General features: G+C 44.4%; 3 protein-coding genes across 3 annotated transcripts; 2 read left to right on the plus strand and 1 right to left on the minus strand. All coding sequences in view use genetic code 11, as the record gives it.

The window, feature by feature from the left end:
- Positions 1-1,717: 1,717 nt before the first annotated feature.
- EGR_09637 (Wings apart-like protein) lies at positions 1,718-12,347 on the minus strand (the record flags this gene model as incomplete). The annotated part of the gene is made up of 8 exons (XM_024498886.1): positions 1,718-2,019; positions 3,125-3,283; positions 3,365-3,559; positions 3,623-4,267; positions 4,357-4,681; positions 4,986-5,258; positions 6,542-6,888; positions 12,314-12,347. The coding sequence occupies 8 exons, from the start codon at positions 12,345-12,347 to the stop codon at positions 1,718-1,720; spliced, it is 2,280 nt and encodes a 759-aa protein (XP_024346692.1).
- Positions 12,348-12,622: 275 nt separating this feature from the next.
- Positions 12,623-14,273, plus strand: EGR_09638 (hypothetical protein; the record flags this gene model as incomplete). Its single annotated transcript, XM_024498887.1, has 2 exons — positions 12,623-12,842; positions 14,110-14,273. The coding sequence occupies 2 exons, from the start codon at positions 12,623-12,625 to the stop codon at positions 14,271-14,273; spliced, it is 384 nt and encodes a 127-aa protein (XP_024346693.1).
- An 840-nt stretch (positions 14,274-15,113) lies between these two features.
- Positions 15,114-23,312, plus strand: EGR_09639 (UBX domain-containing Tether; the record flags this gene model as incomplete). Its single annotated transcript, XM_024498888.1, has 16 exons — positions 15,114-15,191; positions 15,223-15,278; positions 15,354-15,584; positions 15,655-15,721; positions 15,766-15,907; positions 16,710-17,194; positions 18,775-18,873; positions 19,050-19,096; positions 19,513-19,604; positions 19,697-19,772; positions 20,871-21,013; positions 21,083-21,145; positions 21,231-21,283; positions 22,753-22,819; positions 22,996-23,062; positions 23,288-23,312. The coding sequence occupies 16 exons, from the start codon at positions 15,114-15,116 to the stop codon at positions 23,310-23,312; spliced, it is 1,791 nt and encodes a 596-aa protein (XP_024346694.1).
- Between the last annotated feature and the right edge of the window lie 329 nt (positions 23,313-23,641).

The following is a 23,641-nucleotide window of genomic DNA, read 5'->3' on the forward strand; positions in this document are numbered from 1 at the left end:
TCACTTGGCTGCTAGATCGGAGCTGGATAACGACTTCCTTAAAGTTGTACTGACATCTTTATTCACCGTGATGTCAAAGTGGCGCTCAACTGCCATCCAACACTCGACCACCACGCAAATGAGTTGCCGAAGTTTGAGACATATTTCACAGATCCCGAAGCTCTCATATACGCGTCCAACGATCTGTTATATCAACCAGCATTCCAGCTGTACATTTCGAGTCCACCCATTTCCTTCAACTGGACATAAACACATCCGTCCAAGCACCCATCTATTCTTCCGTCCACCCAATAAACCATCTATCTTTTTTTCACGATTGAGGAGGTAGATATATTCACTGGTTCGTAGAATCAACCACTCACTCAGCCGAGGTCCATTTTAGTTACCATCTCATCAAAACTTCCATCCACCGTGGATGGATTTTGGAACAATCACTAAGTCCAAACATTTATTAAACAATGCAGCCGCGAAAAAGGGCAAACCAGTTCGATGCAGATGCCTTGATGTACTTACTTGTCACTTTATTTCATCCACTCACCAAATCAACCGTCTATTGCTTCTACAGATTTTCAGTCACCGTTCCATGTGTTTATATACCGTCCACATTTTTACGGCCTAAGAAACCAAATCTTCCATTTCACAAATCTATTTCACCTTCCAGTGGATTGACTGTATATGTAGCTAAGCTTTTGGTTAGAAAAATTTGTTGAATGACATCCGAAAATCAGTCGCCCACCGACAAGATGACTTGAGCTAAAGGCCCGACCAGCAGACGAAACCTTCATTCTAAATCAAACAAACTATTAAATGAATGCACCAAGTGAGCAATTCGAAAGACTAGAGGACTGTCATTGCAACCAAACGTTTGGCACCATCCATCCATCCTGTATCCATCCATCCATCCATCCATCCATCCTGTATCCATCCATCCATCCTGTATCCATCCATCCATTTATTCACACATCGCGTATGCGTCTATTCACTGCTTTTTCCTGGGTCCTAAGTACCCTTCTTTATCGTGTCTTTTCTTTCTAGATCGACTCACTCACCCTTACCAATTTCGTTAGTTCCTTAGTATATTTTTCGAATCTACTAATACATTCCAATCATCGGACTACATATCCTCTTTGTATTTTAGATCTAATCTGTGAATCCTTTGCCTCTTCATCCAAACTCTGGTAATCCATTATGAATCCGCTCCATAACAAAGCCTTTTCCTTTTAAATGCACAGAACTGGATAAATGAGAGAGGAGATTAAGGCGAGGAGTTGGAATCCTGCAGCTACTGCTCTGTTTCTGTATCCATCCGCCCTTATTGCAAATCATCCACTGATCTCGACTTCATCATTAACACACTCATCAACCTATCCGTTCCGGCTTCATCCATCTGTCATTGAATCCATCCCTCCGTTCACGGTCAAGAAGCTCTCACAGTTCTACATTTTCAGCCTTCGTGTTTTTAATACGCAGAAGTAGGGCAGTGGGGGAAAAGCAGCTGATGTGAAGTGCTTAGAAAAGCACACGTACACATAAACGAGGGGAGAAGGAAGGAGAGAGACGGAGAAACAAGATGGAGGGAGGGGAAATAGTACTTCCTGGACAAATTCTGTGCACATTTGACAATTGTAGAAATGCAACTGATAGAGAGGGGACAGGCCGGGGACGTGGAGGCGAGTCTGTAAAAATACACACACGAGGATCAGCTGAGCTACGCTGTTCAGGAGTCGTGTCGGGCGCGCAGCGCCGACCGAGTAACCGGAGGGGTGGGTCCAGGTCGCGAAATCGTCGGCGATTTCGACGTGGACGGCTGTTGGGGCTGATCCTGCGCCTCGAGAGTACGCACGATGCGCAGGATGGACTCTGAGCCGGCTGTTTCGACACCGCGCGCGAGGGAGAGGAATGAGAGGAGTTTGGCTAGCATAATGGCTAGTGGACGGAATTTTCCAGGTTCAGGGAGACGTGAGCGGATGCGCTCAGCATACCGAGGACTGGATTGTAGGATGCAACCGAGGAGAAGAGCTATAGGGAGAGAAAAGAGAAGAAAAATATAGACTTGTGGGGATGTATGCATGCCCACGCGCTGGATGTCCTCGCTCAAGGCAGCCGATCTAATCGAAGCGCTCGAGACGAGGAGACGGCCGCGTAGAGCTGAACGATCGGCAACAGCCGAACGCATGAGCATGCTTAATTTGGTTGGTTCTTAATCAATGTCTGACAAAATTTAATGCTTATGTATGGATTAGCTGTGGTCTAGTCGCAGGTGGTCACATTTGGCCATGCACATCTGCATGCAAATCAATGGTGTTCCAAGCCTGTTTCGTAAGCACCATTGGCTTTCCTTACTGTGGTTAAGCGCTCGCGGCATACAAGGTGAACGGAGAATTCATTCACCCGGACGTTTGTCCATCTCAGATCCGTCTGACCGACCGTCCTCGATTCATAGATCCAGCCATTCATTCACGTAATCGTCTGTTAATCGGTCCAAGCAACCAACCAGCCAATTAACCGCCTACCCATACGGCCAATCCCCTTTCAGCCAGTTATACATCCATCCATCAAGATACTGATCAAATTATCTAACTTTCTGATTGAAGAATGCAATCCAATTCATCCATTTATCCTTTGAACTATTTAGTCATTCACTCAGCCTTCCCTAGATTCATCAGTTCCACCTATCTTTATTCCAACAGTCAAGAGGCCAAACAATTTGCCCAAAGCCCTGGTGGAAGTACGAAACTGAAGGATGAGTCTACTTTAAGATGTCAGAACATTCAATCACTAATCCATTCCTTAAGGTCATCGTCAACCATCCATACCACCTGTCATCCTCCCCATTCGGCAGTCTATTTAACTATCCATGCGTAAGTCGAAACAACCGTCTATCCATCCATTCATTCATCGACGCACTCACTCCTCCTGCCCAATTTATCATCCTTCCATTCATCATTCAAGAAAGTCATCCATCCATCCATCCGCACATTCATCTCCCCTTTTACTAAACCAAACAGCCATGGATAAATGCATACATCTTATCAGCTGGCTATTGAAACACCGACCGACCAACTGGAGTGAAGACTCCAAAACTGGAAGAGAACCAACACAAGTACAAAGAAAATTGGCATACCGGCATAGGCCGCAACCACGGAGTCTTCCATATGCTGATTGGCAGAGGACATGCGTTCCTTCAACTTCTCTTGTTCCTCTTGCGTCTCCGCAACAAATTCCACATCAGCTCCTCCACACAACTCGTCGTCCTCATCATACTCATCTTCTTCTTCACTTCCTTTTAAGGGAAGAACAAATAACTGGTGAAATCAGCTCGTTAAAATTGAGGAACAAAAAAGTGGAAAACGACATCTCTCACCATCACTACCCTCGTCCTCGTCACTGCACATCTCATCCTCATCTTCCTCTTCCTCGTCTTCTTCATCCTCCTCCTCTTCATCTTCAGAACTCATTCCTCCATCGAGTCTGGCTCTCTTCTCACCACCTCCACGTCGCAACAGGGTTTGACGACGTCGTCTTCGTTTTGCACGCATTCGTGAGCGCTTCAAGGACTCTGAAAATACAGTTGATAGCTAGGAAACGCAGTCTATTTTCAGACAATCAAACCACCACTCACTTGAAGATCGGGAAGCAGCACCGGGTATTGAGGAGTCAGTGCTTCCTCCCCTACCACAACCATGCCTATTTCCACCAACAAGACGCCACTTCAGTCCCGCTTCTTCAATCGTCTCTGTTGCGCTGTCAGTTAATAGGGAGAGAGGTGGTTTTGGTCGCTGAAGAGCTGATGTGGTCGTCGTTGTAGAGTCAGCTTCCTCAGTCTTCTTCTCTCTTCCCTCCACCTCCTCCTCCTCCCGCTCAAACTCGTGCATGAGAGTCTTCTTCTCACGATAGAGGAAGAGCTTCACTACCTCGTCTAATGCTGACACTGTAGGCACGCGTGGAGAGGTGGTCAAGCGCGGAGACCCACTATCGCCCTCCGTTTCGTCGTCCTCGTATCCTACATCGGCTAGACTGACACCCTCGCCATTAGCACCACCACTACCACCACCATCGGTCGAACTCTCTGGACTGCGAACTTCCAGATGAACAACTCGAATTCGATTCTCTGGGCAGTGTTCACAAAGGTTGGCCAGGAGACAGAGGACGAGAATGAGAAGGTCAAATCGTCGGGAAGAGGGTAGACGATCTGGTAGGTGGAAGAGGCAGTCTAGAGTGGCCTCCAGCAGGTCTGGACATCCGCCCAGTCGATCGCTAGCATATTCTGAAAGTTTCATATAGACGATAATAACGTCGGAGCTTGGGAAATCACTATAAAAATATGGAAAAAAAGCAAGGAGGACGAGCGCTTACCACTGTGCGAGACATTTACAAATAGGCGAAATATCGCAAGAAGGCAGGTTAGGAGAGTCTGCTGATCCTGTTGAAACTCCACTTCAGTAGAAGCTGCCGGTTTGACACCTTCAGTGGAGGAGGTGGGAGGTTGGTTCTGTTCCTGCTGACCAGATGTCTTCTCCTCCGACTCCTTCCACAGGAGTTCTGTCCAGGAAACGGAGGGTGGTGCATGACGTGGGAGACGGGAGGCACAGAGACGAATGCACTGGACCAATCGATCGATCAGAACGCGCTCCTTGTAACGCACCAGGTGGGTTTGATTGTCCGGGTTCATGTAGGTCATCTGAAGTGTGAAAAGGAGACATACAGATACAGGATCTTCATGGCTCATGGAGCGATCTGGCTAAACGACAAGAAAGCAGTCCCTAGACAAATCCTAGTTACTTAAAATGCGATGAGCTGGACACTAAACCGCCCTTTCCCCCCTTAATACTGTTTAAACAAACACGAAGACTGATGTAGTGCTTCGTAGAAGCTAATGAACCACTCTAATACCTCCAAGACAGAATTCGATTCGAAAGCTGCTACGATAGGTAAGTAGGACTTCAACTCTTTGCATATGCAGAGCCTTCACAAATCACACTTACATTTTCCAGCATTTTCGCGTAATGTCCGACCCTTTTTAAATTGTCCAACGAGAACTCGTCCAAACCAGTGGGGTTCTTCGCAGTGGAGACAAAGAAGTTAGACCTTCCACCGGGTGCGTCGAAGGTGCAGAGGTCCTTGAGGTAGTCCACAGCATCGATTGTGGCGTCAGCCACACCATCCAGTCCCCCACCAGTACGAATGCCCGCCTTGAACCAGGGCGCGGCTCTGCGTGTGGAGAGATTCAGAATGGCTTCCAGGATCATGTCACGTGCCTGGAATGGGGAAAAAATAGCAGCGCTAGACTAATCTTCTGAGAGCTTTTTAACTGTAATGATTTAGTTACCACACTACTACTCCTACAGCCACGCGTCTACGTGCTTACAAAGAGCCCTCAATTCCAGAAAGCATTGGGGCAACATAGGTAAACCCACTCTAAAAGAAGGACAGCCACATTTTCCGCTGGTGCGATAATACGTAAAAGTGCCATGGAATCCGTGGAGACCCACAATAGAGGCAATACCAAAGTAGCAATGACCTTTGGTAACCATCCTAATACAATGATTTGTGATCCATGATGCTGATAAATGAAAAAAAATGTCTAATAAAGAAAACTTGTATGGAGGATGTGTTTGGTGAATAACAACCTACGACCTTCAAAAGCATGGCTTTCCAAAGAAACCCGCCACCTAAAGTTGTTCACCTGACAGGGAGCGTAATTTATGCGAAGGCTACCAAAATCGACGATATTTACTGATACACTAATTGGGATAATGAATGTTCTCCACGTTCACGGTCTACGAGTGATTCCAAAGCACTGAAAGACTCGTGAAGACCGAAGCAGAAAAGTGACCATAGGGAGCGCCTTTTCAATATTCCGGAATTCAATTGCCAATTTAGCAGTGTGGCATGGAGCTCTGCTGGTACCGTCCAACCCATTCCTACGCTCACCCTTCCCCCAGCCCTTCTCCACGTCGATGACAAAGTGCCTTCCAATCCCTGTAGAGATCACTTACCCTTGACTGCTGCAGTGGTGTTAGCACTTCGACATTAGTCCAACACATAACACATTTTACTGGTAAATCAAATGCTTGCCACCCTTGAATCAATGCATCCATCTGCGATGCATCTATTTGACTGCAACACCTTGGGTGAAAGAGCCACCATAACTGGTAACACAACAAAGTGTACTGGCGAGTGACTGAGGAAAGGAGAGATGAGCAAATGGAAGAATGGGAGCATCTGGGAGGGATGGATGAATGGATGGAGGTAAGTGTAGACGAATAGATCAAATTTTAATGCACTCAAGGGTCCAATTCAACTGGGATGAACACGCGATTTCGTGAACAGATTACCACTAGATAATACATAAGCAGATAGTTGGACGGATGCGTGAGTGGATGGGAAAGTGAGAGAGTAAAGGAATGGGTGAATGTGTCCAAAATAAATCCCTACTTAAGTGAAGCCAAAATGTCCAGGATGGGTGAGTTCGTAGACATATGGCCACATGCACCACAACAACACCCTCACAAACAGCTCTGACACATCACCAACCCACCGTCAATTGTCGATTCATCCGCAAATGCCTGGCGTTCAGAGACACCGTGGTCGAGGAGGAGAACAGAGACGCAACCCCAAGATTTTTGCGCACAAATAGTGCCGCCATTCCAGCCGCCGTACTGTTGCTGCCACTACTACTGTTGCACACTGCCTTTGTCGCAGTGTCCGACGACTTTCGTCCACGCTTCTGTTGGTGTGCGGCTACCGCCTCCAGCAACTGTTGAACCCGGCAGCGTATTTGATTAGCCTCCTTGTTAAGACGCCCCTGTCGAGAAGCCGCACCGATGCTGTATTTCGATGGCATGCTAGCCGAATCCGTAGCCAGTGTGGCATTTTCTGTCATGGCTGTGGGAATAAAAAGATGTGACTTAAATGACTCCTTTTGGATCCCACGCGATTCAGCTTCTGGATGGCCAAGTTACTTCTAAAAAATGTGGCAGGGAAGGGACGAAGGAGGGGCCATGGAAACGTATGGCAAAAAAAACAAACACTTTTCGACGAACGGACAAATCATGCAGAATTTCCCAGTTCCTCTCGATTTTCAATCGTCTAATATAAGCAACTATCAGAAAACGCCATGGGGGGAAGGACAAAATAACTTTTTACGAATACTCGAACATCCAGTACACTTCTACAAAATGTAGCATGGAAGGAAGATAAGTTCATGGACACTCATGCTAAAAAAACTAAACACCTTTTGACAGATGGACGAATAATGTGTAATTCCTCCGCTCCTGTAGATTCTTAATATTTTGCAAGGAAGGATCAAACAACTTCGCAAGCACCTAACTATCAAAGTTACGATCTCACACAACTGCCGCCAATTCATCACTACCCAAAACACGACAGAAGAGGAATGCCTGCTTCACCAATGGTAAGAGGGATGGGTCTAGGAGACGTGGTTAAGGGCGTAGATAGGGGGATGGGGGAGAGGCATAATGAACTCCCACTCACGCCAAACAATATCAAATTTTTCAAATCTATAATATTCAGAGTCAAGGAGCGGGATCATGCAAACCTTCCCAGTCTCTCCCGATATTTCCAACCTTGCCATCGAGCCTTCTAGTCCTCCCTTCCGTACAAGTGACACATGTCCCCAACATCATTGTCAAGCTCAAGTTACACCAACCACTGCTCTTACTCAAAGCACTTTCAGTGTCCCATTTGCCCTTGAGAACGGTGAATGCATTAGAGAGCGTATTCATCACTCCTGTCTGAGCGTGTCGGTGGCCAATCACACTGACCTTGCAACATAATGGACATAATGAGCTCCGCGACCCTAGCCCACTCCGCACAGAAGATAATTCCAACTTCAACGCAAAATGTGTCCACGCCTTGTCAGTGAGTACGCGTGTCTGTGCATGTGTGTGGGTGTGCCGCCAACAAGACTTCATCCCCACTGGCATGTGTACTCAATGCGGCAACCAACCGCCCGCCCTCCCGCCCTTCCTTACAGCCACCATCTATTCACCGTTCTACAAGTGGAATGATTCATTCCACCTTGGTCCTACCCATGTTGGTGTAACGGTTTCAGGTAGCCGACAGCACTCTACACGTCCACCTCATCAATAACCACCACCGCAGCGCATAAAAAAGACAATGCCACGACTACTTTCTGCCAATTTGAAGGGGTCACCAGCAAGACCAATCTGAGAGTTGAGTCCACCTCCCTCCTCCTCACCCCTCCAGTCGTCTCAAAGGAGAAGGAACACCCGCCCCCCTTCCCCCTCCGTCACGCCTCAAACATCTCGACCGCAGCGGCTTTGCATGTGTGCCTATGTTGGTGTATACCTCTATTGGTGCATGTATGTGTGTGTGTGTGTGTGTGGAGAGGACAAATTCACCTCCATTTCCACTGGCACCTCCATCGCCCACTTCGACCGTGCACGAAATGATCAATTCCAAGGTTAACACACTTATTTATTCATGCGACAGATGCACAACCAAGCCTACCAAACACATAATTTGACCACGTGGTGCTGGTTTGAGGTCAGAATTTGGACTCTTGAACTTTTGACCAACATCGAAGAGACGTAGCACATAAACAAGGCCTTATTGCAATCGCCTCATTTTTCAATCAAACAGCAAACGAACAAACAGGCAAAAAAAGTGAGCAAGGGACAAGGAGGCGTTAACAACAGGGGTGGGAGGAAATTCCCACACCACGGTGATACTAGTTTGGAACCACCCACACCGACTACGCCCAACACCTTCCACTCCCCCTCACCCTCACCCTCCTCCCATTCCTCCTAACCACATTCACGTCAAAGTTGATCGACCAATTCCCACTCCAAAGGTGACACAGAAGAATGTCATCCGTGGTGGGCGAACCCGAGATTCACTCCAAGCAGACTCACATCCCAACCTACCAACAACTACATTTTGGCAATTGCTCACCTTCACCTCCCTCCCTCACACTTATTCACGTAGCCAAGACAGCATGTCACGCGACACCTTCGTCCTTTTGGTAAGCAACACAACTGTCTGCATTGCCTCGGTTGAACGACTTACCAAATCCGACGACCGCCTTCCTACCTCCCACTGTTGCAAGAAGGCCAGATCAACTCACTCCAATTCAGCCGTCTGGCCGACACATGTCCAGTGTTCAAACCACCCACCTACCTCATCCATGTCACTACCACCACACCATGCTTCCAGGGGTGGTGAGACGAAGACACGGTTGGACACGTCGACACGCATTCTGTCATCGAAATACGTTCAACGTTACCACACTGAACATACCCACTCCACCATGACTAATGCAGGGAGGGAGGGGGGGGATTGAGAGCATGCAACATGGCATGTGATGTCATTTCTTAGGCGAAACCAACCCATTTACCCATTCACACATCAAGGGTCGAGGTTTGGACACCACGTGGAAGCTATACACCCACCTAACAAATCAAACACACACCACCACCCTGGTCTGTAGGATATAATCAACTGCAGCATCACCTCTAGTCCGTCCACTGCAATTTGAGCCATCAAGGGGCTAGCAACGACAACGTGGGCATGCCCATGGACATAACACAAGTACGAAGGATCAGCTCTCACACAAAACACCCTCACTCATTGACAAGAGTGCCAACACAACCGAACTTCTTTGCATCGAAGACAACCAATGCTGCCGCAAGATAGAATTGAGGAAAAAAAATAGTGACTCATTGGGCAAATGCGCACAAGAAAGTGTTTTCAGAATACCTATACGAATGGTCAAAAACAGGGCAGATGGGCGTGGCAATGAGGAAGTGAATAGGCGAATAGAGACGCACTTTGTGACCCAAGTGTCCTCAGCAGGCGCAAAAAAACAAGGCTCGACTATTGGAGTCGAGGGCGAGTCGAGATTACAATGCTGTAAGATGCTATAACTAGAACTTTCGTGTTTAAATCCTGAAAGCCATTCTAGGCTCTATGAGGAATGTCAGGTTTATAACAAAAAAGCTGCTAGTAAAGTAGAACATCGAAATTTACCATCGTCGATAAAAAAGCCGACGCGAACCGGTCTTACAAATACAGGGAGTAGCGCAGTAGTCTACATCCAGGTACTGGAGACGGTTATCCATTTAATTCCTTACTCAAACTAGCAAAACTCGAGTCTCTCCCATAGAGGGGGGAAAAGTGATACGTAGTACGGGATCATGTGAATTCCTGTCTGTCCTCATTCCGAGACCCTAGAATGGTTGATATGGGGGGCGGTTAAGAGAGTTGCTGAGATGCAAACTCACAATATCGAAGCAATGCTAGTGTTTGCCGATAGGATAAAGGCGACCGGAAATAATTCAAGACAGTTTGCCAGGTTTGTGAGACGATGTAGACCCATTCACTTAACCGAAGAGGAATTAGCCAATTAGCAAGTACCTACGTATTTGTACTTCGCCAGGAGTTATTCATTCACTAAAGCAGTTTGACTAACTTGCCTAAACATGCTTCGAAATGCACGCCTGAAAACAAACGAGTCTGGAAAAGGCGGTGATACCTGCTAGAAGCTTAAAATGAAGGGCAGGAGGAACATTTCACAAATAGGATGAAATAGCCCAATCCAATTCGCCTCATACGTAGCACACGTGACTGGCAAATCGTAAGATCGAAATCTCGCAGTCTAAGCACACAAAACTCTCCTGTTGTTACCTTTTCAGGTGGTAATAAGCACATGGGATATTATGTTCGAAGGCTAGGCCGCCAAGATGGTGGACCTCTTTTAATTACACTACTTTCTATGGCCCCAATAGAGAGATGGACACAATTTAAACACTTATACTTCATTGAGCTGAATAAAACCCAAACGACAATCAAAGCGTTCCAGGAGGGGCTAATCAGACAACCGAAATCAGTAATTACACGTCTGTGTCAGCCATCATAGCAACAGGGTTCCAGACCTCACATTGCAGATTTCGATGGGGTTTCCTGAAGGTAGGTCCAAAAATCGCTAACACCTCCCTAATCGAAGCAGACTTTTGAAATCTACAGATATCACCACACTCCTTCCTCTCTCTATCCCTTTTGGCACTAACCGAGCAAGCTGATCATCTTTTGGTGCACTTTTCCGATGCTAAGCCAAATGGACTGCTTTAAATAGCTCTGAATCTAGCAAATAGAGTGAATGGTAACCACGACTGGCGATAAGGCGTTACATCATGAAGGACTGAATTCGGTGAAAAGAATTGTAGCTGGCGGTTGCCAGCTTTTCGGTAAATGGTTAACTAATGATCTGACTGTCGACTGCGATGATCAGGCGCCACCGTAACACATTATTTAAAATAAATATTTAGTCCGTTGGACCAGACAATCAGTTGCTATATAGCATTTGAGGTTTAGGCTAGTTTGGTCCATCTCATACGTTATACCCTCGTTTTAATTGCTTCGGCTTAAATTTCTGAAAAAAAAATATTGTTCACTCACTGCACTATTTACCACGTCCAAATGTACTATCTCGGCAACGGTGATGGTGGTGAACAACAAAAAAGCCCCCAGAATGAACACTTTTACGGCGAGTCTACTTATTGCACTTGTTAGTAGCATGCATATAATTGTGTTCGATTCTAAAGAGAATATTTAGTAATAATTTAAAATACGCGTCTCGCTGGATTGGATGATCCTCAGTGCTACCAGTGAATAATGAGGGATCAATTTTCCATGCTAATGGCAACTATTTTTTTACTTATTGCGGCAGTTTCCTTCCACCGATCTTCCTCACTTTCACTGCCACGGTCTCAGGGAAAAAACCAAACACCACAATCCGCATCTTACGCCTACTTCACTGTTTTAAACAATTTGTTTGCACCACCCTATGGCGCAACAGGTTAGCGTGAACTGATAAAGAACATGCCGCAGACACGTGGTGCCAATAGCGAACTTATTAAAGACGGTGAGTTGTCAACCAAGTTGTCTCTGAGGTTAGTGTTAAACACAAGACTAGATAAACAAGAAGCATCAGATGATGCAGCATTTAGATGAAGATAACTTGCAATTCCACTAGTGTCATTTAGAAAGTCAAGCAAATAGTAGACTAGAAAACAGATCTATGCGAGGTATCTAAATGGATTTGGCAACTCAAAGTACACACCTTGAACCACCATCTAGATTTGTAAAAAAAAGCGAAACAATAACCCGCATCCAATATAAAAGTCCAAAGAGTAAAATCGCACAGCCAAAATTGATAAAGGTTGCCAGAATTAAAGGACACCGCTCTGTAGACACAAGCTGAATGCCCAGTCAGTGAAAACAGCAGTCCCGGGGAAGGCATCACAAAAGTGCAAAAATGCGGAGCAACCTCTCCAATCGGATCTTTTGGTGGCATCAATCATCTCTGATGTTGTATCCGTAAGTTAATTCTAGCCAAATCATCCTTTACCAATTATAATTCCACTAGCTTTAAGAAGTGTATAAAGGTGCACATTTAGTTACTTGATTAGACAGAAATCCGCGAACATTTGACACGTTTTGACATGTTTTTAAAACTAATCAATAATGACATTTCATGTCAGGATTGCAGTGAGCTTGGTGATAACTTAGCTTGTTCTGGAAGTAAGTAGCTAAAATTCAAGTATTTCTCCATATTTTAAAGATTTCATCACAACAAATGAGCAAAGAGCTTACAATTAGTGAGAAGTACATACTGATGGAGATGATCTTCGCTGAAGTCTTCTACTTCCTTCAATTAGCTGTCTTCCTCTACCTCATTCGGCGTTGGTACCGCGGTGATGAGGCAGTGAGGGTGAAACTCAAGGTGCCTGAAAAGAGGGATACTTTATTGCGACACGATTGGGTAAGTATCCTTACTAATTACTACCTGGATAACAGTAAGTACTTGGGAACAGGTGTGTTTTTGCGCCTTTTTAGGCAATTTCCAGCCTGCCTGTGTTTGATGCTAGGACTGGCAAACCCGAAGGGAATCCAGCCACAGGACGAATGTGTAGGCACATTTATTTTTTTAGGTTGCGTAAATCACTTCTACTGAGATAAAGGCAAGTAGACGTACTGTAGTAAGGTATATGGAGGTTGTTTTATCAATTCGAGTACCGACCTCCTACTAAAGTAAGCGCTTATAAGGGCAAAGACAAAAGTGACCCCCCAAGATAGAGTAACGATACGTTCAAACTATCCATTTCTGTCCTCAAGTTCCGAGAATTTCACTTGTAAAAGCCAAAAAAGGATAATTTGCCTTAAGAACCTGAGTAACCACTTTCAATAATTACACCTTCAGTTTAAATTGCTATCTCAGTGGACCTTCTACATATGGCTCAATATCCCATAAAGCCGTAGGCATCAGCAAGTCCTTAATATCGCGGATACGATCGGTGCTAATTGTCTTAACGATACCGAAAGACCAGGAGTCTGAGAAATTCGAAGCGGAATAGCTCTCGCAGCTCAAAGCGAGGCCTTTCCAAGACTCACTGACTTATTCCCAAACTTCGGTTGAAAGTTCAAGATGCGTCTAACATCTATAAGACCCAACTGTCAACCAACAAAAGCAGTTTAAACATAGAATGCTGGCTCATTTCCGGACAGCTTCACAAAGGAACACTTAGGCGACAGATACTTAAGATTAAGCTAGCACTTAAGCGGCTTGTGCTTTGTAAGAGTACTAGTCTTAACGAATTAAAAATAAACCAACCAAACTAGTTGACTGAAATAAAGATTTTGACAACCTTACTTCAGATAGTCACACAATACGGACGGATTCCTCCCCACTTAAACAGCGGGTTTCTTCCCTTAATACCCCCCAAAAGAAGGCGGATTCACCTGCTTTGACAAGGTCTCCATCGGGCACCAGGCTGAATCCACCCAAAGCGTGGTTCACCAATTACAATAACCAAAGTGCAAACGAAATTTTAGAGGGTTTTATGAGCTTGGAACAATGCGAAATCAGTAAGTTCTTGCATAAAGTATCAAAAAAATATAAGGAGGGCGCTTGGTTAATCGATTTGAGGAATATTCATGGGACCTTTTGCTTCTAAACACCTCAAGAAAAATGAAAAAGTGATAAGAAATGGAGTGAGTAAAAATACATGAGAAAGAAACTAACAGAAAACGCGCATCTTAACAAACTCATTACGACTTATTCAGCACCAACGGTCAAACTGAGCGACCTCAGCATCGGATCCGAGCTATCTGTTAGACGCCGGAAGAGAGAGGGGCTCGCCAAGCGCCCGCCCGGCGAGACATCGGACCAACACAATTTGCACAATGCGCCGAGTTCGTTAGGCATTCATAATGAAGAGTGGCTGTAAATGTAGGAATAAAAATTGAAATCCAAAACCCAAAAAAGGGTTTCGGGAAGTCCGACTGAGAAAACTGCGAGTGTCCATTAGGGATTGTGAATATTTGGCAGAATTGCATTATAGCAAAACTGTAGGCATACATCGTATGAGATCAAAAGGAAAGTTTGAAATTGATAGTACCAAATGAATTGGAACATATCCCAGATACATCGACTGTTCTTTTTGGTGTAAGATTCCGTGTTGCCTCTACTACAATTAGTTTAAGCGTAGCTAAATTAAAGATCAATGAAATTTAGAGTATTAGAGTGCTTTCAAATGAGCAGGAAATAATGCCAGGCAGAGCTTGATAATCCAACGATTGATAGCACAATGGCTTCCGTAACAGGTCTTTGCGAATAAATAGATTTAAGGTATTGCCCCTGCCACCTTCACTGTACAGCAATTTGATATTATAAATGATTTCTTACCACTAGACAAATTGTGGCTGGGGTCAACAGTGTTTCAAAGCATATGTGACCTTTTTAAGAAACACGGTTGACAACACTAGAACAAAACCGTTTTGAAGAGTTAGCTTGAATTTTCAAAAATATCCAAATACAATAGGGATAATGGGCCAGCACAAAAGCTCTGCGTTTAGACAAGCGTGGTAGCACATTTTGTCTTAAAGCCCGTTGAATGGGGACACCTGTGCATTTTTATTTAAACTTTTTGTCATGCAGTTAAAGCAGAGTTTTCAGATTTATTAAAATGTGGCTATGATTGGTTAGGAAGTGGCCAATCGCAACGGGAAAATATCCCGCGGTGTTTGGTATGAGTGAAAGTCATTAAATCATAAGCATTTCCCACTTGATGAGTTTTTTAAATATCCGCTATCCAACCGGTCATTTGGAGGTTTTCCCAGTCAAGGCTCAGGCGCCCTTAATAAAGGTAATCTAACTCCTTTGACACACGGTTTCAGGTTTTTGAGGCAGCATGCGCTAAGAGATCGTTGGATCCAAAGGCACACAAATTAGTGTAAGTATTTAAGATGCGGCATGCACATGTCGACGTCCTGTTTTAAACTACTGGCTTTTTATTGGTCTATAAAAGGCACAAGAGGAGAACTGTCGATTTGAGTCTTCCTTTCCAATACTCCGGTTTGACCAACCGCGCTACATTAGAGCTAGTGGCCTACGAGGAAGGAGAAGCAATGCCAATCCCCTCAACAAGCACTGTTCGCATCGGAATTCGTCTTGAAGACAGCCACAGGGTTGAGTGGAGTGGATGCTCAAGTTCTTCAATTTGGAGCATCCTGGAGACACTTGCCTCCCAAGACAAAAGGTGTGTTCCTGGTCCCTTTTAAAAGGATTGCCTTTTTTGTCTCATCACTCTAATTATTCTTTTGCCTAAGGATCGCTGCACTTCTCACACCAACAGCTGATGGCCTTGTACCGACCGTGATATATCTACAAAATCAGGTGGGTTGTAGGTTTGGATATATATCCAAATTTTTCTTTATTAGATTGGTGGAGAAGCGTCACTTCGTGATACAACACTCGATAGTTTGGGGATTCGAGGTTCCGCTCTCTTTCAACTGCATAGTGGACCACCCCAACCTGTCAAAAGCGTTGCGAAAGGTTCCCCACATGTTCCATCTCTCCCTGGTACGTTTTTTGATCAAATTTTGATAAAGTGGAACAAACGTAACTTTTCACTAGCGAGTCCATTGAGTCTCTTGCAGCCTTGGCCATGATCCAAGTAATAGTGTACTTATTTTTTGATTCTTAGACTGAGATTGTTTCTCAGTTAATTACACTCGGATAAGGAAATGGGCTTTTGCTGGCGAATCCTTTTTAGTCGAAGAATCACTATTTTATTTTATTACTGAAATGCTTAAAGTTGTTCTGCTATGATTCGATGGCCTATTAATTAGTGATATATGTTTTAACTTATCTTGACATCAATAAAAGTTGGATTCTCTCTCTGATAATGTTTCACTTTATAGAGTTGCATTATCATTGCTTTTCAAAGCGCAAGTTAGGATTTTCAACTATTTTTCGTAGCTTCTATAAACAATGATGTACTTAACAAGCTAAGGTGTAGCTCATCAGATTCTAACTACTTTTATCGTAAAAGTGACGTATAACTGACTCAAAACGAGACTGTGGTGCTGGATGGTAGTGAGGATCTGAAGGCTTTTGCAGTGAAAAGATTTGCCCATTTATTCATCCACCTATTCGTCCACCCATCCTCCTAAAACTGCCTACGGATTGGCGAATAGACATAATGAGTACGCAAATAATCACCACGACTTTGTTTGACACGGCCAATTTATCGACTAATCTTCTCTTCGGTCTGGCTTGAAAATCGGGAGTCATAATGCCAGCTAATGCACTATTTCATTCTTGGGTTTCCACTAGGAGGGCATTGATATCGGTGAAATGTAAATGAATGATCTGTTTTCAGCTGGTGCATCTTCACCGACTACTGGAACAGAGCAGCCCTCGGGAAGTCCATCGTCTCCCGGGAAGAAACCACCACACTCACCAGCCTCACAGCACTCGTCCCCATCAGCGTCAGTAGCGGGAACGCGTCAACTAACTTGCGAGCAGCATTTGTCTCAGGGCGAGTCCACTTTTATGTCTCCAAGTGGCAGTAGTAGTGGCGGCGCTGGTACCTCTGACAGTTCTTCGCCTCCTGCTAAGAAACCACCACCGCCACCAGCCTCACAACATCAATCTCCACCGGCGCCAGTAGCGGGAACGAGCCAACCGCCCTACAAGCAACATTTGCCTCAGGGAGAGTCCGCTTCCATCATATTTCCAAGTGGTAGCGGTAGCACTGCTGGTGCTGGTACCTCCCCCACACTGGAACCATTCTCCATATTTACTTCTGCATCGTCCAGATCCCTATTCGATCCGGATGAGTCAGCACGAGAACATCCTAAAAAGGTACACGCTTGGATGCTCCTTTCTTGATTAAAAGTGGTATAAAAGCCGATTGTTCTATATTACTTGGCTCTTTGTAGAAAATCTTTCTCGGTTCATTTGACAGAGTTAAAATTGTTGGTCCACATGATCATAGAAATTCATTGAACAATCAGTAATCCGATTTGGTGAATATTTTAGGAATGAGGGTTGTTTACCACGATTTTTAAGCATGGTAAAGACATGCGTAGATCTACACATCCCTCTTCCCATCATGCCACCAGAAAAGTAGAAGTTAGGTGATTTCGTCTATTTTCTTCTTCCTTGCATATTTATGCATGTTTTTTCGACAAGAAGAAACTCATTAAAATTTGTTGGTTAGCCAGGGGCCAGGAGGTGTCTTCAAAAGCAATCTAAAACGGATCTTTTCCTCTGAACAGAAATATCCTCGAGACATTATTGCAAAGTTTGAGGAATAATCGAGTGGAAATCGCGATAGAGGGGTCATGATTGCTACTCATTCCTTGTCCGCATGATCTAAGAGTCTGATTGGACAGTTAGATCGTTGACTGTGATTGGTTAATGGAACGACTGACTGATGGCAATTGTTGTGGCCACTAAGAAAATATGTCATCGAGATGACCCATGCCCTTTCTTCAGCTGAGTAAACAGACAGTCATTTTAACGAAATGAGTTTATTTCCTTTTTTGCATACTTCTAAATAGATTTTCGGTCTTTGGGCTCAAAAAAACTGACAATCCGATTGTTCTTCATTACCTTTCTTATTCCTTCAAGACTAGTGAATAGTTGGGGAAATTAGCGTTTTTGTTTGGTCTTTGGTGAGATTTTATTTCCTCGCAGAAAACATGTCATTTCGCAATCAAAAATATAAAAAGTGGGTGATGTATTGTTCATCTACCTACCTTGAAGCACTACGGAAGCGCTAAGGATTATTTAAAGTGTTTTCCATTGACTCACTTTAAAAAGCATTAGAGCTCAAGTCTAATATGTCAACACTTTTTGGCCTTTCATTTTTTTCATGAATGTGGTTCTTGGACCAATTTCAAGGCATTTTTGTAGCATTACTTTTGAATTTGACGTTGCGGGGATGGTTCTTTTATCTACAACATTTTGGCCACAAATTCCTTATTTTCTCCACCAAAACCATACTTTTTCGAGCTGTTTTATACCTATGAGAAAGTTTTGCTGTTACAGGAGGGTTACTGTTTCTAAAGAACCGAAACATGGAAAATTGCAAAGGCGGACGATCGCGTAGCAGGAAAATATCTTGTGTGGACGACCAGTGGTTGGTCATGTCCATTGCCATTGCCAAAACCTACTTAAAACAGGTCATTATTAGTTCCCAATCTGTTTCTGGGACATAGCTGAACCATCATCGACGCAATTGATCACGATTTGGTGGATAATGCGATGCTATTGAATCACTACCAGAGGTTTTCCTACAGCAGTGCCTCCTTTTATTGTTATGCCGCTCGCTCATCTACCTAAGCTAATTCTTAAGGTTTTTTTTTGAGAAAGAAAGACGAAGTTTCGGGTTTACGACCGAAAGGGGTAATTTGGAATCCCTTTTATTCTCATTTTAGTCACCAACAGTGGGTGAGATGATTGGGGTCAGTTTGGAGCCCGATGTGGCAACTTCTTCCCAACAAGGCGCCATGCGGGAACACATTCCCAAGTTCAAGGTGAGATCTATCAGTAAATTTCTCACCCACTTATTCATTCAATCCTTTCGGTTCCATTCATTCTTTTAGCACTTCATTCACTCAATCCCTTATTCATCATCTATCTATTCCTCCGTCCATTCATCCATTCGCTTTATTTAAAACTGCTAGTCATCTTCATTCCTTATTACCCTTAGTTTCCCACCGAGACAGAGGGCCGAAATCTCCTGCATCCGGAAGAAGCGTAAGCTAATTTGTTTCCCTTTTATCTAAAAGTTATTTTTATTTGACTTCATGTCTCACAATCTCTTCCAGAATAAGAAGTAACATGACGTTATTGCCTTAATGGCGAGACGATCTAATATAGACGCGCTGAATAGTAGCTCACATCCCTCAACCATTTTTCTGTAAGGAATTCCCTGAAATCGCCCCTTGGATCCTTCACAATATATGCGGCTTCAACTAAATACAATGGTCAAATGGTCGTTCAACGCACACCTCATGAGTTCAATCATCCTGTGTGACTCATCTCTTAGGTGTTTTTACAGCGGAATTAGCCCATATAACCTTGCCAAAATCCCCTCAAGTTTGTCCATCATCAACTCCAACTTTGAACAGAATTGAATGCCTTCCTTAATTTAACTAATATTTTTGTTGTAGAGGTGGAAGTGCCGAGATGACAAGTGGCGCCTGTGAACGGGAAGAAGTGCTTTTCCGAAGACAAACCTCCGTCTCACACGACACGGAGTCGGGTAAGTTTTTTGTCCACCTTACAGCCGTCAGTACGCATTTTCTATCCAACCCGTTAAGTAACTCTAATGAAAACCACTTTTTGCTCTCGTAGAAGAACTACCTGATGAGTACTTTCAACTCACGGAACGTGAACTGCGTCTCATCATATCCGATCTACGGAAGGAAGCGTGAGTTTGACTTTCCTGGTGGTTTAAGTCATATATTGAAGCCGTTATCGGGTATAAGAATCCAGAAGCAGCTCCACTATCAACCTACAGAGGAGCTGAAAGACGTGTGGCAGAGTTCCATGCCACCGTCATGGTGGCTGAATCTTGGAATGCCGAAATGAGCCCCGTGGTATAGTTACGGTTCAAGCATCTAGCCGCATTTGACTATGACAGTCCTCCTCGGTGCTGCCAGTGAGAAGTAGCGTGCCTCACTTGTCACTAAATTCTTTTCGATCCTCATTTGGCTCATGTCTCCCAGTCAACTTACCGACTCATTCTTGATTCAACGTAGTTTTATCAAGTTATGGAATATGAAATCGAGGCAGTTACCAAGCCTTGGATGTAGTCTACTTAGCCACTCTTTCATAAATTATCCAAATTCCATCTTTCACAATAAATGTACCTCTATCAGAGTAACCGGGAGATCCACCTAGATGTAAGCTACACTGCTTTAGAAGGAGGGCATGCATCCCCTACTTATCCATGGAGGACGTCTGAGGCTTGAAGTAAGTCTGGTGAAAACGTTAGGGTGGTTTGAGAGATTAATAGCGTAGGCTTTTGTGAGGAAAGCTCCACCCATTGACACGACTACTCCATTTTTAGCAGAAGACCCGTTAAGAGGTGGTTGCTCTTTCTTTAACGCTACCGCAACGAGTTCATCCCGTATCCGTCCTGTATCCATCCATCCTGCATACATCCATCCATCCATCCTGCATCCATCCATCTATCCTGTATCCATCCATCCTGTATCCATCCATCCACACACCCTGGATCCATCCATTTCCGATTGATGGGTTTATAGCTATCAGTTGTTTAATTTTAAATCAGTAAATAGTTCCAACATTTTTCATGCTTCGTTATTTCCATTTTTTTCAGCAGAAGACTAGTTCCGGGGTGATTGCTCTTCCTTTAACGCTAGCACAACCAATCTGTCCCACATCATTCAACCATCCACACATCCTTCTCCAACTGATACCTTTATAGCTATTGGTTGTTCAGTTCAGAATTAAAAAATTATTCCAACATTATTCATGCTTCTTTAATTCTCTTTTTTGCCAGAGGTACGGATGTTCTTCTGGGCGAACGCAGTGTTCAAAGGTCCGCAAGATCTGCACTCATTGAGAACTCCCCAAGGTGCATCATTCGATTTACCTGGTCTGATGACATCTGCCTTCAAGCTTGCTTCAGACCTCAAGAACATGGTAGTCAACATTAATAAGCCATTTTTAACATCTCTCGTCTCATCGGCTCATTTTTTTGCCTTTCTTCAGTATCTGCTCTGTATGACTTCATACGAGAAAGACTGGCGAACAGGGATCTATCTTTCCAACTGTGTACGTTTATTACATTCCTTTTTTTTTCAAATTTTAAACTTTGTTATAAAGGGGCTTTATATTCTCTTATCTTTCTTTAATCAAGTCACCACTCCTCCGCGAGTTGTTCTTTCAAACATGGATGAAACTCTCATACAGGTGAGTGGTAGAAGGAAACCCCGCGTGCGAGTCGAATTGCTTTGTGGATCGAAAGGCTACTTCATTATTCTATCTCAGGAGTGAATTAATCAACCTAAGGCAGAGAAACGGTGAAGACGGGTGGAGAGAGAGAGAGGTGGGACTAACTGGTCACAACTGAGTGCGTCATGCGACAACTTGCGTCAGGTGACCAAGACGGATTCTGAGGTTGGGAGCCATAACTCACCGTATGGATTTGTTGTAACCTGTAGAGTCGTTTGAAATGCAGATATGCGTCAGTCTACCGATGTGGTATTCTTCACTCTGCTCTTCACCATCTGTGGGAAGGAAGTCTCCTTCTTCTTCTTCCAGAAGGTTGATGATACCGTGAATTCGCTTAACTGCCAATCAGACAGTGTTTATGCCTCCATCGGGTTTATATGAGTTGCAGCTTCCAATTTTCGTCAGATATTGTTGAGAACCTATCTAGTGGCGCACAAGAGAGGCCTTTCGTGGGAACACTTACCAGACATTATGCAGAGTGCAGGATCGTGGCAGTTGCCGTAAGGTGATGCGTCTTCATAGATTTGCGTCAGTCTGTCGTCGCGGTGGTTTCACTTGTCTTCGCCACCACCTTCCTGTCACTTTGAGCCTCATGAATTGTTGAAATTTTTTCGGCCGAACGATCCTGGCTCTGTTCGACATACTCCGCACAGCCTGAACACGTGGAAGAAGCATTTCTTCTCGGGACACAGGTAGGTCTAGTGAATCAGTTGGGAGAATGACCTAGTGGTAAAGGAGGAGGAGGAGGAGGAGGAGGAGCCTTCCGCCATTTTCTGGATATCGTGAGTAGGTGTGTGATGGAGACACGTTTTCACCAAATCCGACATGGGTTTTTAAAATGAAAATCCCTCAGACGGTTGTCAATGTGTAGACTCGCCTGTTCAAAGATGACTGTACTAATGTGATGGACGCAGAGCCCTCTCCGATTGAATAACAGTTGAGAGGTTAGGTGGAAGGCCTATGGTGGCCTCAAGGTTGAGTAAGGAATGTGCCCGACGGTGTGACATAAGTACAGGCACTTGGGCACTTTTCTTGGACACTTGATTGGTTACCGTTTCTGTGACGGGTATTCAGTGCGGCTGAGATGCGCTTTTGACATTTTGAGTTCAAAAACCCTTCTGCTGCCCCAAAAGGAGGACCCTAGATGCTTTTCTCCCGAGTAAAGATAAATAGAGGTTTATGATTGAAAGAGAAGTTTGTGACTTGTTGATTCCTTCTCAATACTTGGTAGTAAAACAATTTTTTCCTAGCCCGTCTACGAGTTATAAATGGTGTCTGTTTCTTTCCCAGATTGGTAATTCGATAAGTTGGGGGGCGGGGGAGGGACGTCGTATGTGTTTTAGCTTTGAAGGTGGTATTTATTCCACACCTACCGCGTCCCCTGTTTTGGCTTTGCAAAGTAATTCCCTGTTCCTGCTCTTTTGTAGGCACACCTCGTTCCTATGGCTAGAGTTCATATGACCTCGCAAAACGTCTCTTCCAGAGCCAGAGACGGTGGGTTTGTGCTTCAACCTTTTCAATGCGTAAAACAGGCTTTGAGCGCTCAACATTGATGTCTTTTAAGGTCAAAACCAGGCGTTGTAAATAAGCCCCAGAAAGTGTCTTTCATTGGCGGTCCCTAGTCCTTACCAGAAAGGCAATGTGCTCCTATTTTGATGCCTTGCTTTTAGTTCTTCGTGCCGACTTATTGGCAAACATGAAATCAGATGCCGAGGCTGCTGATATCTCAGCTAAATGGTAAGATTTTCCATTCATCCATCCGCCCACCCACCCACTACTCATCCCGTATCTACCTATCCAGGCATCCATGTCATACACATCTATCCATCTCGAACCCATCCACCCATCTACCCTGAACTCATTTATCCATGCTTCCATTCCGTATCCACCTATTCATCCATCTGTCTATGGTGTAGCCATCCACTTTGCTTGAATCGTCCATTTTTTGCTTTGCCCTTACAGGGTGCCCAAATCTCCAAATGCATAAGCGTGCCAAACGGCGAAAAATTGAGTAGCGCCTTCCTTCAATTTTCATTGCATTCGTTTTTCGGCTTTTTTTTGCACTGACTAATAAATTTGGCTATTGTTTTTACGACTTCACGTCTCAAACAGCCCTGGGAGAGAGTGACATGCGATGCTTGCCAGCAGTTGACTTCCTGTTTTTTGGTTCAAGGGCCTCTTTTAACTACGTGATTATGCCAACTCCCGTGAAATTGCTTTGGATGTGAGTCAATGAATTAATTACTGTGCTCCATTGCGCTTGCTTCCTGATAGTCAGAGGATGTTGTGAGGTCTTAGAAGCAGTGCGGCAGTTAG

Source organism: Echinococcus granulosus (genome assembly GCF_000524195.1).
Source record: "Echinococcus granulosus chromosome Unknown EG_S00158, whole genome shotgun sequence".
Classification (NCBI taxonomy): domain Eukaryota; kingdom Metazoa; phylum Platyhelminthes; class Cestoda; order Cyclophyllidea; family Taeniidae; genus Echinococcus; species Echinococcus granulosus.